This window comes from Esox lucius, chromosome 12, assembly GCF_011004845.1.
Source record: "Esox lucius isolate fEsoLuc1 chromosome 12, fEsoLuc1.pri, whole genome shotgun sequence".
NCBI classification, from domain to species: domain Eukaryota; kingdom Metazoa; phylum Chordata; class Actinopteri; order Esociformes; family Esocidae; genus Esox; species Esox lucius.
In genome coordinates this window covers 20,385,167-20,403,043 of record NC_047580.1, presented here as the reverse complement: position 1 = coordinate 20,403,043, position 17,877 = coordinate 20,385,167, and the positions used below count along the sequence as shown (strand labels likewise).

The following is a 17,877-nucleotide window of genomic DNA, read 5'->3' as shown; positions in this document are numbered from 1 at the left end:
TTCTCCCAGCTTCAGTGGTTCCAGCACACCCTTGATGCTATTAGAGAGGCTGAGTCCAGTTCTATCTTTGACTTCCAAAAACTCCAAAAATCTCTCTGTCACTGTATCGCAACACAACCACCATTTGTGATTTACAGGAGACATCAGTTGTCTTATCTGCCTGTATGGCAACAAATGATGTCTTGTCCACTTGCTTGGCTATCTCCTCCCTGTACACTTCATACATACAGTCTAACAGTTCATTTTGTACAGTGCTAGATGTCCCTTTGAAGATGGGCTGAGTGTCATAGTGCCTCTGAAATCTCGAATCGCCTTCACTCATAGTCTCAAAAATGCATCTGAATATTACAGGATTCGGGGAGTCCACCGACTTGTCGTGCCCCTGCAGTGCGGTTTCACATTTTCCACACAGTTTAATACATCCAACTGAGAACGTACCTGTTTTCCTCCACCTGTTTGTTATGCTGCTCAATGGAGCGCCTGTATGCACTGTCAACTTAGGCTGCGACATTTACCTTTCCAAGTAAACCCAATTTCACAGCATTGTCCAGATGACTCCCGCTGCTCTCATGTTTTGCAATCCTCTCAGAAAGATGTTTCAAATCTTTGTAATCCGCCCTCGACCAAGTACCATTTCCACCAAATAGCAGACGTGGAAAACAGAAGAGTGCCTTCTTTTTTATGCTAACTGTTAGCCACTTTTTCTTCAAAAACCACTCCACGTTAAACTCTTTTACCAGCAGTTTGAGTGATGACAATCGCTTTACTTCAAGTTTCTCCTCCAAATTGAAGGTTTCAAACCGGTGCTCGAGTATGAAATCCACTTCATTCATTTTCTCAAGTTATCTGGCATTTGTGAAGCTAACAAACAAGCTAAGACAATCTACCCTCCTCGCTCTTCTTGCCGACTAATGTTGGTGCCAGACAGACAGCCCATCAGGTTTGAAATATGACGCTGTAGTGGGGCTACCGGCTGTCAGCCCCACACTAACATTCTGAGCATGAGTATTCATATTTTCACACGTACATTGTACATTGCATTGTGAGAGAGGGGCTCGCCCCACATTCACGCTTAGCCTATGGCCTACTACTGTGAATTTGAATCAGCAGAACGCAGTCTGAAGCAGCAAGGCAGGGACCAATGAACATGAAATAAAATCCTAACACAAATGATATGCACTTTAGGAAGATGCTATATTCATAGATAATAAATTATATTATAATAAAAATAACATCATTTTGTTGCAGTTCTCTCTGTTGACAACAGGTGGGGCTGTGCCCCACCTGCCCCTAATGACCAGTCGCCCCTGCTCCGCACAGATACTCATGCCGTGACACATCTTTCAGTCAGCAAAGATACCCTATTGTATGTGTATCGTTTTAGACAAAGAGCTACATTGTTTTATATTTATATATATATATATATAATTTCAAAACCACTGCTCATCAGTGGTTATGACCGTGCCTATCTGCCTGTAGTGAGGACAGGTACCTACAATCCAGCTTTCAAGGGGTGGACTTTCAACTATTTTAGAGGGTGAACTGAATAAGCATGTAAAATTGTCACATTTAGTGGCTTGTTACAGCGCCACCATGGGTTTTATTGGTATCGCGTCGCAGGACAGGTTGAGGCCCATAGGACTTTACCATGATAGTGTGTGCAAATTTTGTCCTTACCCTCTCACAGGAATTTACCGAAGTTGAGATACGTATAATAATACAATTATTAACATTTAACGGAGCGCTAAATAATAAATGAGCCGTTTTACAACCGAAGCGCTAATAATAAATGAGTATGTCGAAGAAATAAGCTGTGGTGTCTTTTCCAGCCATCCCACAAATAAGTATGTCAAAGAACAAATGTGGGAGATTTTCAAGTCACCCCGTTAATTATGCCAAGCTCATTAGGCCCCGGATAAACTGAGGCCTGATGCAGTTTCCTCCTCCGCCCCTGAAGATGGAGAAAATGACTAACGAACTAATAAATTGGTCACTACTCCCAGTGATTTTTGAAACAACAAATCCTCGTCTCTAATTCGCACGCGTTCGCGGAAGTCTCGCGATGTTGACCCTCTGGGTTTAAAGGCTCTGTACGGGTTTTTAGATTTGTTAGTTCGTAAAACTAGCGCCCTATTTCAGGGCTTTCGCAAGTGATGTCAGCCAGTGGGACAAGGGGCGGATCTGGGGTGCCCACTGCCCACGAGAGCCAACTCTTCAGCGTGTCTGAAAAGAATGAAACATGGATAATGAATTTACCCAAAGTTGGAAAGAATCAGCGGGCAGTCAGGTAAGATCATACTACTTTAGATATGTATGGGAAATTAGTGTGGGCAAGACCAAGTTGAATGATTTTGATATAAGATTTTTTTCCATAGGAAAGAGTCAATTCGCACAAGACAGTCAATGCTAGTTGTAGCTAGCTAGTTTGCTTAACTACAGCGTTAGCTAGCAAGTAAGCCAAACATCACAGGCGAATTGGGAGGGACAGTTATTTTTAGATATAGTTAGCTATTGTCGCCTGCTAAAGTGGCTGATGTTAGTTTGGAGGAGGCCAGAGTTGAATCTGACAGCCACAAGAAAAGCAATGTTGGACCAGTCGAAACAGCCAACAAATGTAAGGGTTAACCAGTCGTAAACCAGTAATGTCCGTACAGTACTCTAGATTTTAGCTATCTATATTGAGTTACAGTCGTTAGCCAGTTATAGGAAGGCCATTTTCTATAAATGTGTTAGAGTATAGCTAAAATGGCTAGCTAACGCGGTATCTTAGCTAGCGTACTTATACATCATATTTTTCACCTAGCAAGGTTAGCCTATCGGCTGGTTAGCTAGTCAGAAAATACATTAGTTTTTTTATGTTTGGGCTAAATAGTTATGTAGCCAACGTTAATGTGTATTTCAACTGAAGTAGCATAAACGTTAGCTAGCTAACACCGGTTAGTTTGATCCATCACTCAAGTTATATTTGCGTAATGTTGCAATTGACAAGCAAGTGAAAGTTGTTCTGTTACCTGATGTACTGGAATAATTGGCCTGAATGTCCAAATTAGCCTTTAAAAAATTATTTTAACAGCCGTCTTGGCTAAATATTAATTAATGCATATTGTAAAGTATAGATATTGACCAGATTGTCGTGCCCATAGTTGTCTAATAGCTTGACTCTATATACTATCTATTGTACCAATCGGTCCACCCCTATAGTTGCAATCAAAGTTATTACATTTGAATGTTAATTTAAAAAATGGTAAATGCCGGTTGCTCACCAAGAAATCATTATATGGTTCAACAGTAACTGTACTATAATCCATAGATAAATATGGTGAGGGGTGGCTTAGGTCCGTTCTAACCAATTCATTAAATCGATTTTTCGAAACGGAATAGAAACTTGGAATTAAATGTTCTAGTCAAATTCTCCACTAAGCAAAATACATTTTACCTACGCCGACAATTTTACACATTTCCATCAGGTCTAGCCATTGTTAGCCAGATTGACCCACCCAAGTTGTTACAGCTGTAGCCATAGATAATATAACAGTAGATGGGATGATGTCATAGAGCCCCTATAAATCAGTATGGAGCAGTTTGACAGCCATCTTAACTGGGACTTGTTCTAAACAATCTACAAAACAAACACATGGTAGAAGTGGCATTTCAGTTCTTATAACAGTTACATTTCCTTAATATATAAATAGCCACTGTCATGAATAGAATAATACATACAATTACTGTACTTTTCAGAATATTAAAAAACAAATCTGTTTGAAATAGTTTTTAATCATTTATTAATTTAAGAGTACAAAATGGCTATGGTCTAATGTAGGAAGATACAGGATAGTACTTTAAATATAGTGCAAATATATATATTTATTTATTTCCAAAGAGAACAATTAACTGTGGTTTTAAATTATAATACATGTATGTATTGTATATACATATTATAATTTCATTTCATTGTAGAAATCACGTTTTGTAACAGTACGCTAAACCGAGCAAGCTAGCTCACTGAATTTGGTATGCTAGCAGCAGCATTGTAATCGGAGGACGGAAATAGGAGTAACAAGGCTACTTTTTGTGGACAAAGTCTACCCAACATCGCCATCTGTTGATTATATACAGTAATACATATTTTTTGACGAAAACACGTTATTTCACATGTGGTCTGCAACATGCTGTAGCAAGCTAGACCATTGTAATAAAAAATATTTCTGATACTGTAAAGTTAGGTAGCTCAACAGCTAAGGCTGGATTAGCTTTCTTTTTCATTGATTAAAAACATGGTATGTACAGTTAAGTATGTTACCATACATTTCTACACTATTGCTGATGCGTGAACAATGTTTCCCACCTCTTTTGTATCGTTCATCCTTTTTCTGGACCAAATAACTGCTGCACAAAATACCACCATAGCTAGTGTTAAGTGGCTTGACTTTTCCTGAACTGGTGGTGTATAGTAAGAGACATTTGTGCTGTGATCAGGTAACTACATATTTTGCTGGCTGACATTATTGTTAGTTACTACAGGATGAAAGTGTGAGTGAAGCAGAGAAAGTGAAGTCTTGGGAAAACACATGCTTCGGTTTTAATCGGCTTTATTGTGGTGTTATGTTGTTTTACTGGACTGGTCGTGTTGGAAGAGAGTATCTCAACTTCATCTCCATGGAATATTATGTAGTTGGAGTTCAATTAATAACTAAACATATTTGGTTTATGTAATGTCAATTGTGCGTCAGAATTGAACAAAGTACTTAATATTGCAAATGACCTAAACCCATGTTGGTATTTCAAAATGTAAAAAAAAAATCAAGTATTCTAATTTTGGGATAGCTTACTTTCAGTTTGGGACGGTTGAAATTGGTCTTCTGGACAGTGAGGGGGGAAAAGTTTGTTGCGAGCCCTGGGAAAATCGTCCATCAGAGATCAGCCTCCCATTTGATTTCTCATTATCTCAGTCTGTTATAATTATTCAAAAGTTGGTGCATCTTCGTGCATTGGGAGAGGGAACGGAGGTCCCAAGCAGTGTGGCCATTGATCACCAAGATGGAATTTCCTTTGGCCAAAGTGGCTGTTGTGGCCTTGAATGCTGGAAGTTGCAATTCATAAAAAAACTAAAAGGACACCATAGCATTTTAAGTTTTGTAGTTTAGTTTAATACCTGAATTAGTCCCTTCTATTTGTATGCAACTAGGTGTTGAAGAGGCAGCCAAAGACCAATTAGGTAGAGTTTGAAAAATAATAATGGGACATTTGTGACTAGTAAAAACCAGAATAACAATAAGTATTACAATAACAGGGTTTTTCGCTTGCCGAAAATGAATCTAAGGTGGAACCAGAACCCCGCTACCCCACGCTCCACCAGACACCCCTCTGGCATATACTTTATATAATATCTGGCCACTTGAAAAATAACTCTTATGGTAAATCTGCCCTGTTTTCTATGTCCACTTGAGCAGCTAATGCTCACTACAATGTCCTCCTTAATACAATAGCAACCAAAAAACAAGCAATAAATATTCTCTTTGCATATTAAAATGTTTTTTGATATTTTTTTTGCAGGATCGCGTAACCAGAGCCACGAAGAGCAAATGTCACTGACTGCCTGACTACCCCTTGTTAAATAGCGTAGTGGTTAGAGAAGCGGACTTGTGAACTATAGGTCCTGAGTTCGTATCTCCTTGCAGGCCAAGCAAAGTACGTTTTATGAATTATTCCATATAGACAATAACTTCACTGGCTAAAACCATCAGTATCGGTATTATAGTAAGCCTGAAATAAAAGTTTACGGTTATATTGCGACTGTTTCTGGTAGATTTTCGAAGTACATATCCGTGCATGCGTTTTGGATTCCACGATTCTCTTGTCTTTTCACTTGATGAAAAACGTAGTTGTCTTCGCCTTTATTGATAGTTATTGTGTAATATGTCATTCACGAAAGATAGAAAAAAATACGTTGTTTTGCCTTGAAAGAAAAAATACGTTCTTATGCCATGAAATGAAATAGCTTTGGCAGGCTTGCTAGCAATTGCTCAATTCTTATGACTTTTCCAGTAAGTTAGTAGATACCTGTACAGCGTATTACTGGCTAATACGCTGTTAAAATGGCCAGTGACAAACGCCATACATTTGTGGTTGAGGTAAACTTAGTAAGAAACATTAGTCAGTTTAACTGTATCAATGTCATTCACAAATGGCCAATTAACTGTTAAAACGGGCAGTGGCAAAAGAGGATTTGTTCAGGATGGTACAGCTTCGTGGTGTAGTGGTTAACGACACAGCCTTTCATGTGGGTGATCCGGGTTCGAATCTCGAGAGGGCACCACTTTCTACTGCGGGCTGGCTGAATTAGGCTTGCCTGGTTATTTTTTTTTTTAAATACATAAGTAGGATTTTACTCTTGTTTTTTTTTTTGGTTTTGGTTCTCTGCTTGTCCAGGACTAGTAGACATTTTATTGGATTTAAGTGCATCCAGCCTATAGTTTCTGCTTGGCTATTTTCCTAAGCCCATTGACTCCACAATGCTTCTAGCATACAGAGCATATAATTCCCTCTTCATTATTTATGAGTCACCTGAAAACATTTTGCCATTGAGCATCTAAACTGTTTATTAGGAGATCTAGGAATCATATAAAAAAATGTAAAATCGCTCATGAGGCTTTATAATTAATCAGTCTATATTGTTGTCTATTTTCGTTGTTATACTGTGTTCTTGTTCATTTGACCTGCATTAAAACTAATCAGAGCTGTAGGCCTATATATTACAGCCTTGTTGCGTTGTAGTTTCCTCCATCCTTGCCTTGACACCACATCACATCATTTATCCCCCTCTCTCGACTTCCTTCATCTGTAGGCTACTTGAATTTGCTGCTTGAGCTCGTACATTGTCTTCACATTCATATATTTATATTATTAATGACTTAAATTTGTTAATCATACATTTTTACACTGTATATTGCATGTAAAATGTTGTTGGGGACAGTAGCCTACATACCCTAATCAAGTCATCTTTGTCTGTCTTGTGAACTCTGTGATTCTACTAGTTGTCATCTGAAACGTTAACAAATGTTATGCGGATTGGATGTAGTTTAGGCATTACTTAGTTTTATTAACTTAGTAATTTTTTGACATGTTTGGGTGTAAGGTTGCAAGGTTGCCAGGTCATTGACACTAAACTGCGAAATCTGCGCAAATGCTTCTATGTAACCCTGTCTGTAATTCAACTGGCCCGAGCTCATTAAAAATAGTCCAATTGAGGGGGAAACCTACCCATCTGGCAACACTACCAATAGAATGTTTCCTCCTATGGTCACATTCACTGCAGTATATCGCTGGTAGGCTATTTAGCGTATGAGCGCAAAATCATGTTTTACCATGCCGACATAGAGGCCGTACAAGATTTTGGTAAGGCAGCCGCTTTTGAGTTTTATATGCAGGAAAATCCCTGAATAAGTACTATTATGATTAGGGCTGCAACTAAACTGTTTTAATAATTGATTCTACTTTGATTAATCGGATGATGATGATGATGCATTATATTTATATAGTGCTTTTCAAGGACCCAAAGACTCTTTACAAAATGAACATGGAACAGAAACAAACAGATACCATGAGAAAACAAAGAAAATAGAGTGAATAGGATTGGGCATGGCTAGGCGTAGGCGCAGGCGATATTGAACAGATGAGTCTTGAGGTGTTTCTGGAAGACGGGAATACCCTCAGAGCTTCGGGTGGTTTTGGGGAGAGAGTTCCAGAGCCTAGGAACAACCCTTGAGAATGCCCTGTCACCAAAGCCTTTGAGCTTGGACTTGAGGATTATGAGGTAGCTCACAGTACCGGAAATGAGTGAGTGTGTAGATTGATATGGAAGAAGAAGGTCAGAGAGGTAGGCAGGGGCGATATTGTGTAGGGCTTTATATGTCAGTAGAAGGATCTTGTAGTCAATGCGTTGGGAGATATGAGGCCAGGGTAACTCACAGAGGATAAGGGTAATATGCTGCCGGGACTTGTTGTGAACAGTCTGGCTGCAGAGTTTTTAATATCATTTTCAAGACTGTTGGAAAAGCATTGTTTTTTATATCATGAAGCTGGTTGCGACTTTTAACTGATACTGTAAATGTTAAAAGTCATTGTAATGCATTTAAATTAAATCTAGAACTCAAATTGGGTTCATTCTTCAGTAACCTGGAGAATGGTTAGCTAGCCGGAGCAGCTCAACTACATAAACTCAGCGTGCTCAAGTTGTTGGTGAAAAACTTTTAACGTCAATTCAGCCGTGCATTCCAGATGAACTATTTCTCATTTAAAAATGTAACTCCATGAATGCAAATTAAAAATGATTGACAAATTTGTGTCATATTAACTTGCCGTGCTGAGCACTATTAATTTTCTGTTATTCCGGCTACACCACGTGTTCTCTTTAAATGCTTATGCATTACAGTCTGGCTCCCATACCATCTGCTTGGCAAACTTAGAATTCTGAGATGTAAAATGGTCCCATACCTGAAGTTTTTAACTGTACACGACTTCCCTCTGGTGTGGCCTCCGCCATCTTTCAAAAGTTTGTTTTTTTAGTTTTTTTTTGCTGGTGTAGACCCGTTGCCAATAATTTTGATTATTGATGTTATCACTTAGTTGTTGCAGCCCTACTTATGATATTAGTATTTAGTCTGCTGTTACTAGTAAAACTGTAAAGTTACTAGTAAATATTGGAATAGTTACTAGAAATTATAGTAAACATTTTAATGTATCATTGACTAATGTCGTTAAACAACCATTACAAATGTTCATGAAATTTCAGAAGTGCCTGATATTAACTCAATAGATAATTTGACCTTACCTAAAGGTGATATAAGCCATTCAAATATAAACATGCTCAAACCCTTATCACTTCCATTTAGTTAGTGGTGGATAAAGTTTGCCTGAGTTTGTAATGGCTGTTTAAAGAGAACTGAATCATAGATCTTTTTTTTTCTCATGGCTCAAACTATTTTCAGTACAAGAAGCCATCTAACGTCAAGTATAAAAAAAAAAAACACTGTTCTCCCATCAGTCTACAATACAGACTTTCTGTATTGCTGTATGGCTTCACTGCCAGTGTATAAATAACTTTTGAAATGGAAACCATCATAGTTTCCAAAAACCTGCCCCTCCCCCTTTCCAGTTACATTTGCTGTAACATTAAAATGCATGCCGTATGAAATGTAAAGTTGTATTTTAACCACAGATTTGTGTTTTCTGTTTTTTAAATGCAGGAAATGGAGAGAAGATTAGAAGAAAAGCTTAGGATTAGTCAAAAAGAGAAGTGAGTAAAGAAGCATTCAGTGCTTGAAATAGTAGCCCTCGACAGACACTCAATAGGACACAAACTCACACATCATTCTTCATGTAAAGAAGTCACAGATTTATTTTAGAATTAACAGGATATAGTCTCTTAATAAAAGGTATTTGTATATCATTACTTAATTGTTACTTAATCATTACTTAACATGTTACACTTACTAATATGTACCACCACTGGTACAGACACATTCATTGCCCCCTCTCTTACTGAAAGCCCCTTTTCACTGGAATCATTCTCAATAGTTTGTTGTCACGCCCCCAGAGTGTCCAGTACTATCTCTACAAGGTCACCATTGAAGACGGCCATCGTGATCCAGGAGAACTCTTCCCATTCAGCCCCCCTGCCCCAGATCCGCATTCTGAAACGTCCCTCTAGTAACGGGTCATCCGGGTTATCCCAGGGTCAGAACCGGCCTGCGCCACAGGTCAAGTCCCTGGCCCAACGGGAGGCGGAATACGCCGAGGCCAGGAAGAGAATATTGGGCAGTGCCGGTCCTGAAGACACTCCCCAGGAAAAGCCAAACACAGAACGGTAAATACATTCCTTACATCCTACACCTGTTAGCATTCCACAGTGCTGGACAAAATGGTGTCCAGGGCACATCTGCTATGTTATGACTCTTAATCCCAAGTAGAGGTGTGAATGTTGAAATGTTCAACCAAAAATGTTCATCAAACAACTTGGGTCTATTTATAAAGAAAATAAATGTACATTTTAAATTGCGACTTGAAATGTTTTAAAGAGACGTGGGGGATATTTATTGATGACCCTTTCAAAATTGCCCCTTTATGCATTGAAATTGCTTTGACCACTCACAGGTAAAGCAAATAATGTTGAACATCTCCTAGCGAGAGAACTTGAGAACTGTCATCTTTTTGTGTGTGTAGTTACCTTTCAGCCTAAGTCAAGTTGAGGATCTGGCTGTGCAATGTTGCAGTGTTCTTGTAGCACACAAGATGATTACAAAACAGCTACAGATTGGATCAGTGAAAAATAATTCTGCTAGGTAAGTTTAGGCTACATAATGTATAGTTAACATTTTAAACAAGGGCGATATGAAGCTGCAACAACTACTATGGGTTTATAATCTAACTCGGATTTCAACACTCCAACAATTTAGTTTGTTTTAGCTTAAAAAATGCTGCTGGCCTATATTGGGTGATGTTGTATTTAAAGGGATAGTTCGGCCCAGATTCATATTTGGGTAAAAGTCCACTTACCCTGAGTTGTTCCTAAAGGCACATAGTAATTTCTCTAAACAATCCATTGTTCAGCTCTGTGCCAGTCTGTAATTAGCATTATTAGCATTGTCCAAATTCATGAGTGTAAATGGTGCGTCCCGCTTTACAAAAGCTGCATTTCAAGCGGAAAACGATTCCAATCTCCATCTACAGTAGATGTTATTGATCTGATGCCCATGACATCTGATTTAGTAAACTTGAGTCCATTAGCTTTGTCTTGATTTAAAATAATTTGATACATTTTGTGCAAATGATAAAGTACTTGGAATGTGACATTTCACAATAGCATGTTTCTCTAATTGATAACGTGATTTGCACTTAACCACTCTATTGAAATCTGTTCTTGGTCTTTTCCCTTCCTGTAGACCAGGGCATACAAATTCTACCCCACCTCCGGAGGACCGATCAAACAATCATGCTGTACGCCAACCAGCAGGCCCTGATGGCTCGCAAGGCTTTCGCCAAAAAAGATAAAGTGACAAGGGGCCTTCCTGCCACGAGGAGATTGAATGAATGGCTAGGTCCCCATTCAGAAAGGTTTTTAAAAAACAATTTCCTCAAATTCCATTGTATGGGATCTGCTGTGAATCTGAATGCATATTTCCTGCCCTCTCATGGTTTCCACTGCTAATGTGTGGAATGGCATGTAGGGCCCCACACCCACTGTTTAACACTGTGATATGAACATATTTTGCTCACTGTGATGATCCCTTTAAGGACCCCACTCTACACCAATGTTGCCCACGGAGTCCCCTCCTCTGCCCAAAGTGAGTCTTAGAACTGGCCTCTGGCAAACCAATGGCCTGCCATGTGTGAGGCTAATCTGGATATCAGCAATGGACAATTTCTTATGGAAATACTGAAAGCAGGGCATGCCTAAGAACTGATCAGAAATGTTTTGTGAAGGAAGCAAAGAAATGGTGGTTCATGATACCAGCTTCACCAAGCAATAATACTAGAGATTTCAATGCCCTTTTCTCCACAGCCCACATCCTTATGTTTTTATTTTGTCAGTGTTTTGTCTCGTTTGGTTTTTATTTAGATTTTGGTTATTGTCTATGATGGAATGTGTACATTGCCATTTTAATTTTATAGAGGGTAAGGGAGATATGTGGCAGTTGAGTTGATGGTTGTCTTTTTTTTTTAAAGATTTTTCTAGTGTCTTAGACTATCCTGATTTTCTATTTAAAAATGAAAACATTTAATTAAACAGTACAACATCAACAAATGGAGATAATTGTAGATATTGTTCCATTTCAAGCTGTTTTGTTTGCCTTTTTGTATGACGATTCTTTGGTGATATCAGTGCAGTGTTTTAATCAACATAAACCATAAATCTCCATTTTAAGTCATTCTGTAAATATCGGTTCATTTAAATTCAGCTGTAGATAGTGTATTGGTGCTGTTATGAAATAAATGGGGCTTGGGGTGCATATGGAAAATAAATGTAGGTTTCCGGTGTACTCTCAACGCCTTTCCAGCCCCCATATCAATTGTGTTTTTCATGTTGTTGGAACTCAGGTGCTGAGGAGACTGAAATGATTGTCAAAGACTAGAAAGAGTCAAGTGCAAAGAAAAAGAGGCTGATGTTTATAATAAAGCTTGAGTACCTACTTTCAGAGCGTGTGTTTCTGACTTGCATATTGGGGACAAAGATGTTCCCAAACTGGTTAAATCAGAAAAATGTGATGAATAGTTAAATCAGTCAATCATTGATTTTATAAAATGTTTACATCAGCAGTTGTTAGAAAGGGATTACACAGATGGAAATGCCAAAGAGCAAGCATCAATAAGAAATTGATGCACAACGGCTAGGGAGAAACTCCCCAGTAGGGCAGGACTCTTAGAATATACCTAGAGCGGAGCTGCAATCAGAGAGGAGCATCAGCCAGAAGAAAATCTCCTCTGGCTTTGGGCTAGAGGGCAGCCCTCCCAGTGTAATATAATACCAGACTACTCTTAATCATAAACCCTACTAAAGATATCGTCAGTAAATACATGGGTTGAGACTGAGTCTGCGCCTCACATAAATTGTCAGATAATTCCACAATAATGGAGCTCTTAGAGGATGTCCTGACTCCAGCTGATAGTTTAGAAATTGTAGGTACAGGAACTAGGGAGGCCTGTGTCTTGCGATCCTAGCGTGTGTATACAGTGGGGAGAACAAGTATTTGATACACTGTCGATTTTGCAGGTTTTCCCCACATACAAAGCATGTAGAAGTCACATTTTTATCATAGGTACTCTTCAACTGTAAGTAACGAAATCTAAAAAAAAATCCAGAACATCACATTGTATATTTTTAAATACATTTCCATTTTATTACATGACAAGTATTTGATACATCAGAAAAGCAGAACTTAATATTTGGTACAGAAACATTTGTTTGCAATTACAGAGATCATACGTTTCCTGTAGTTCTTGACCAGGTTTGCACACACTGCAGCAGGGATTCTCCAGATCCTTCAGGTTTTGGGGCTGTTGCTGGGTAATACGGACTTTCAGCTCCCTCCAAAGATTTTCTATTGGGTTCAGGTCTGGAGACTGGCTAGGCCACTCCAGGACCTTGAGATGCTTCTTACAGAGCCACTCCTTAGTTGCCCTGGTTGTGTGTTTCGGGTCGTTGTCATGCTGGGAGACCCAGCCACAACCCATCTTCAATGCTCTTACGGAGGGAAGGAGGTTGTTGGCCAAGATCTCACGGTACATGGCGACATCCATCCTCCCCTCAATACGGTGCAGTCGTCCTGTCCCCTTAGCAGAAAAGCATGCCCAAAGAATGATGTTTCCACCTCCATGTTTCACATTTGGGATGGTGTTCTTGGGGTTGTACTCATCCTTCTTCCTCCAAACACAGCGAGTGGAGTTTAGTCCAAAAAGCTAAATTTTTGTCTCATCAGACCACATGACCTTCTCCCATTCCTCCTCTGGATCATCCAGATGGTCATTGGCAAGACAGGCCTGGACATGCGCTGGCTTGAGCAGGGGGACCTTGCGTGCGCTGCAGGATTTTAATCCATGACAGCGTAATGTGGTACTAATGGTTTTCTTTGAGACTGTGGTCCCAGCTCTCTTCAGGTCATTTGACCAGGTCCTGCCGTGTAGTTCTGGGCTGATCCCTCACCTTCTTCATGATCATTGATGCCCCATGAGGTGAGATCTTGCATGGAGCCCCAGACCGAGGGAGATTGACTGTCATCTTGAACTTCTCCCATTTTCTAATAATTGCGCCAACAGTTGTTGCCTTCTCATCAAGCTGCTTGCCTATTGTCCTGTAGCCCATCCCAGCCTTGTGATGGTCTACAATTTTATCCCTGATGTCCTTACACAGCTCTCTGGTCTTGGCCATTGTGGACAGGTTGGAGTCTGTTTGATTGAGTGTGTGGACAGGTGTCTTTTATACAGGTAACGAGTTCAAACAGGTGCAGATAATACAGGTAATGAGTGGCGAACAGGAGGACTTCTTAAAGAAAAACAAACAGGTCTGTGAGAGCCGGAATTCTTACTGGTTGTTAGGTGATCAAATACTTATGTCATGCAATAAAATGCGAATAATTATTTAAAAATCATACAATGTGATTTTCTGGATTTTTGTTTTAGATTCCGTTGAAGTGTACCTATGATAAACATTACAGACCTCTACATGCTTTGTAAGTAGGAAAATCAGCAAAATTGGCATTGTATCAAATACTTGTTCTCTCCACTGTATATAGGTAGGTATGGCATGACCAATTTAGAGAAATAAGTAGGAGCAAGTTCTTGTAATGCATTGTAGGTTAATCCTTGCCATAATCGGAAAACAGTGTAGAAAGGCTGGAATAATGTGATACATTTTATTTGTTATAGTTAGGGTCTGGAAGCTGTATTTAGCATTTGAGGTTTATCTAATTTAATCAGAGTAGCCGGAGAGAAGAGCATTGCAGTATCCTAACCTTGAGGTAGCAGTGACGTGTCTGTATATTTCAATATGACCTCAGTACACTCTACTAGGTGAGTGTACGGGATAAACTTGTTACACTGTATGTTTCGGTTACGAAAAATAAAAGGCGATATCTTTCTGGTAGTAAAATAAAAATAATGCCATGCCAACATTAACAGAAATCATTGGTGTAGCCCTGGTACCGGGGTAAAGCACCAGTGGAAACATGACACAAGTGAGAGCCGGGCTACTCGGCCATAGCCTAGTGGCCAACTGGCCCTGGCCCGTGTCATTGGAAACAGAAGAACATCTGGACTTTAGGGTAAAACACCAGTGTTTAGCACCAGTGGAAATGTGGCATAAATGCCCAGTCATTTATGAAACCTCAACTGTGCATTCCATACTGGCCAGTGGAGAACCAAGAATAAGTATTTATGTATGCAATAAAACATTCTAACTCGCTTGTCTAAAGCCTTTGTACAAATTGTTCTTTGGGGAGATAAGACAGACAAGGTTTGTTAAATACATGCTTAGAAGATATAAGTTTACCTTATCATAAGGGCACAGTCTCTCCTAGTATTGACAAACATAGTTTAGGAACTGATAAGAGATTCTTCCCTGGGAATATAATTTTTTTCAAAGAACAATAAAGTTCATATGACAAACTATTTTTGGCATTCCTAGAAATTCTACTAATAGTCCCTTAAAACATCCATCAACTGTGAACAGAAATGAGAAAAAGCACACTGACCTAGATACATTTGGCAATTTAACAAGTTTATATCAACTGACGCTGTGATTAACCTGTCTGGAAAAAGATGCTAGTGAATTATCCCACACACACCATTGAGGTACATTTTGTTTTCTTTTGATTTGTTTGTGAGTGAGAGCATCAAAGCACATGCTAATCAGGACACTCTCATGGCTCTGTGATGCCTGGTTTCTGGGTTCCACCGCTGAATATCCTGATTCAGCAGTTTTTTTACCCTCAATGGTCCTATTAACCGCAGTGCCGAAGTCATATGGGGACAAAAATTAGCTGTCTAAGGACATGGCATCTTGGTGGGTAAGAGCTGGGTCTGCCCAGCATCTCTAAAACTCTGTAAGAAAAGTTGATAAATATGACATGTAATGTGGATCCTGCAGGAGTTGATCTGCTGTGGGGTTGCTTCTTCATTGCTTTTTTGCTGCTAATGAGTTGAAGTTATTCTTCAACATTTTACCTAATCCAGACAGTTTGACCAGGTCAAAAAAGCAGATGTGTCAGGTGTTTAATTTTCCTAGTAGTTGAATTGGACACAGCTGTCTGCAGATTTAGAAGAAGTGAGAGCATGCAGAGCAGGAAGAGAGTAGGTCCAAGCACAGAATATTGTGGGTAACAACAGGTTATATTGTGGACTCCTATGATCTCTGACATCCTGCTTTTGGTTAGAAAGATAAGAGATGAAACAGTTTAGGCCAGTCCCATAGATGGCAGAGTGCTGGATTTACTGTGTCAAAAGCAGCATTAAAGTGCAGTAGAATCAGGATGGTGGAGTATCCTGTATCTGGGCCATGAGCAAGTCATCACACCTTCAGCAAAGCTGTCTCAGTACTACACATTGGAATGAAACCAGGCCGGAAAGTCTTGTTAATCTAAGTTGAGGTGTGAATGATCACCATCTTCTCCAGAACTCTAGATAGAAATGAGTTTGGAATGATTCCTTGAGCAAGGGGGTCCGTCGTCTTGAAGTCATACTCCCTGCCCAGGGACTTACTGGACAAACTATTAACAAATTGAGTGAGTGCAATTGATCATGTTCTGGCCAGTGAACAGCAAAAGGGTTGCGCTGATAGAAATAATCAAACAAAAATGAAAACTAAGACAGCAGCAGGTGTCCCTAGAGCGGTCACTTAGAAATGGAGCAGTTAGGGGTGGTAGGGTAGGATCCTGGGATTATAGTTAGAGAACACAATTTACTCTCTGAAATTAATTTGGAGAACTAAAGCAAATTTGTTCCATTGTTCAGTAGTTGCTGTGGGAGGGACAGAGTAAGTAAGTCGGAGGTAACTGAACATGGAGAACACGTTCCAGGAACCTTCACCACTGTCAGTGGAAGAGTAGAAGGTAGAGCAGGTTGCTTTTAATACTTGCAAATAGTGGTCTTTGTAGGCCAGTATTGGCCAGCGCTTCTCCACAAAAATGATCTTGCAGCTATGGCTCCTCTGCGAACCATGGGGAGGACGTTGGAATGACTTGACATTACACGGGCAAGGATATTTAAGGTGCATAGTGCAGTTATACAGGTCAACCATCTCATCAGGGGTAGACTTGTGAAAGTCAGTAAGGCAGGCTGTACAGACTCCTTCCCTAAGTATCCGTTACTAATGCTGATCATATAGAGTCCTGGGTTTGTTGATAGGATCAAAATTATCCCTTTTCAATTTTACTTTCCTTTAACGGCCGGTGTAGAATCCTGCCTCTAACATTTACAGGACTGAATTTTTAACAATTACACTACTTGTCCCTTCCCTTTCCCTTTCCAAACAAGAACTGGATGGTATTAGCAAGTCCACATGGACAATGAGCAGGTTTGGAAGGGTGGCTGTATAAAGCTAGTATGGAACTTAGTCAATAATACAAACTGATAGATGGACCACAATGAAAGTTAAAATGGGGAAAATTATCAACCTGCAGATGTCTTCTGGTCATTTATGCTATTAGTACAGTAATACTAATAGCATAAATGACCTTTAATATTCCTTTAATATTTAGTAAATCATTCATTCTTCTACCTACCACTCAGCAACAAACATTCATAAAACTGGACAGGATTCCTTTACAAAATATATTTTATTGTATGTATATTACTTACATTGTTTGCAAAAAACAGATTTCAGATGTTTTTTTTACTGTTCAGTATTATTATATAGGGGATGTCAAAATTGTAAAAGTAAATATTATAGGAGGACTACAACATATCTGCCAAGTCTGATGTAAAAGTTAATGTCAAATATCACAACTGATCTAGCCTAGACTAGGCTAGCTTTTGATCCATGTTCAACATGAACTAATCAATCTGCTTCTGGGACCAATTGCTTTAATCCTTTGATTGCACAACTACAACAAAACATTGACAAATAGTTTTGTTACAATTTAAGTAATGGGGAATTAAGTGTTAAATCAATGCATTCAGCCATGCCATTTTAAATATTCTTATTTAAAATGGCATAGCAACATACTGCCTAGCTACTTCAAATTGTGTTTTTGAAGTAATATAACAAAACATTTTAACTGTTGAACTCAGCACCACAAGCTGCATGGCTGATCTATCTAGTATCAAGTCTATTGTATTATGCTTTAAAGGGTCTGTGCATGCCAGATAGTTAGGTGCCTGCAAGCT

General features: G+C 39.3%; 1 protein-coding gene across 3 annotated transcripts; it reads left to right on the top strand.

Moving 5' to 3' along the window:
* Nucleotides 1-2,042: 2,042 nt before the first annotated feature.
* Nucleotides 2,043-12,194, top strand: szrd1 (SUZ RNA binding domain containing 1). 3 transcript variants are annotated; one of them, XM_010875427.3, is made up of 4 exons: nucleotides 2,043-2,287; nucleotides 9,246-9,295; nucleotides 9,596-9,865; nucleotides 10,941-12,194. In XM_010875427.3, the coding sequence occupies exons 1-4, from the start codon at nucleotides 2,240-2,242 to the stop codon at nucleotides 11,047-11,049; spliced, it is 477 nt and encodes a 158-aa protein (XP_010873729.1). In that variant the 5' UTR covers nucleotides 2,043-2,239; the 3' UTR covers nucleotides 11,050-12,194. The 3 variants fall into 3 exon arrangements, with proteins under 3 accessions (XP_010873729.1, XP_034151839.1, XP_034151838.1); XM_034295948.1 differs by lacking the exons at nucleotides 2,043-2,287; nucleotides 10,941-12,194 and adding exons at nucleotides 2,514-2,614; nucleotides 10,222-10,335; XM_034295947.1 differs by lacking the exon at nucleotides 2,043-2,287 and adding an exon at nucleotides 2,516-2,614.
* Nucleotides 12,195-17,877: the final 5,683 nt, after the last annotated feature.

Excerpts from the sequence above, each read along its gene's own strand:
- szrd1 (XM_034295947.1), top strand. The coding sequence starts at position 2,534 with ATGTTAGTTTGGAGGAGGCCAGAGTTGAATCTGACAGCCACAAGAAAA. Across the intron at positions 2,615-9,245 it reads AGTCGAAACAGCCAACAAAT|GAAATGGAGAGAAGATTAGA; the intron begins GTAAGGGTTAAC and ends TTTTAAATGCAG. Across the intron at positions 9,866-10,940 it reads GAAAAGCCAAACACAGAACG|ACCAGGGCATACAAATTCTA; the intron begins GTAAATACATTC and ends CCCTTCCTGTAG.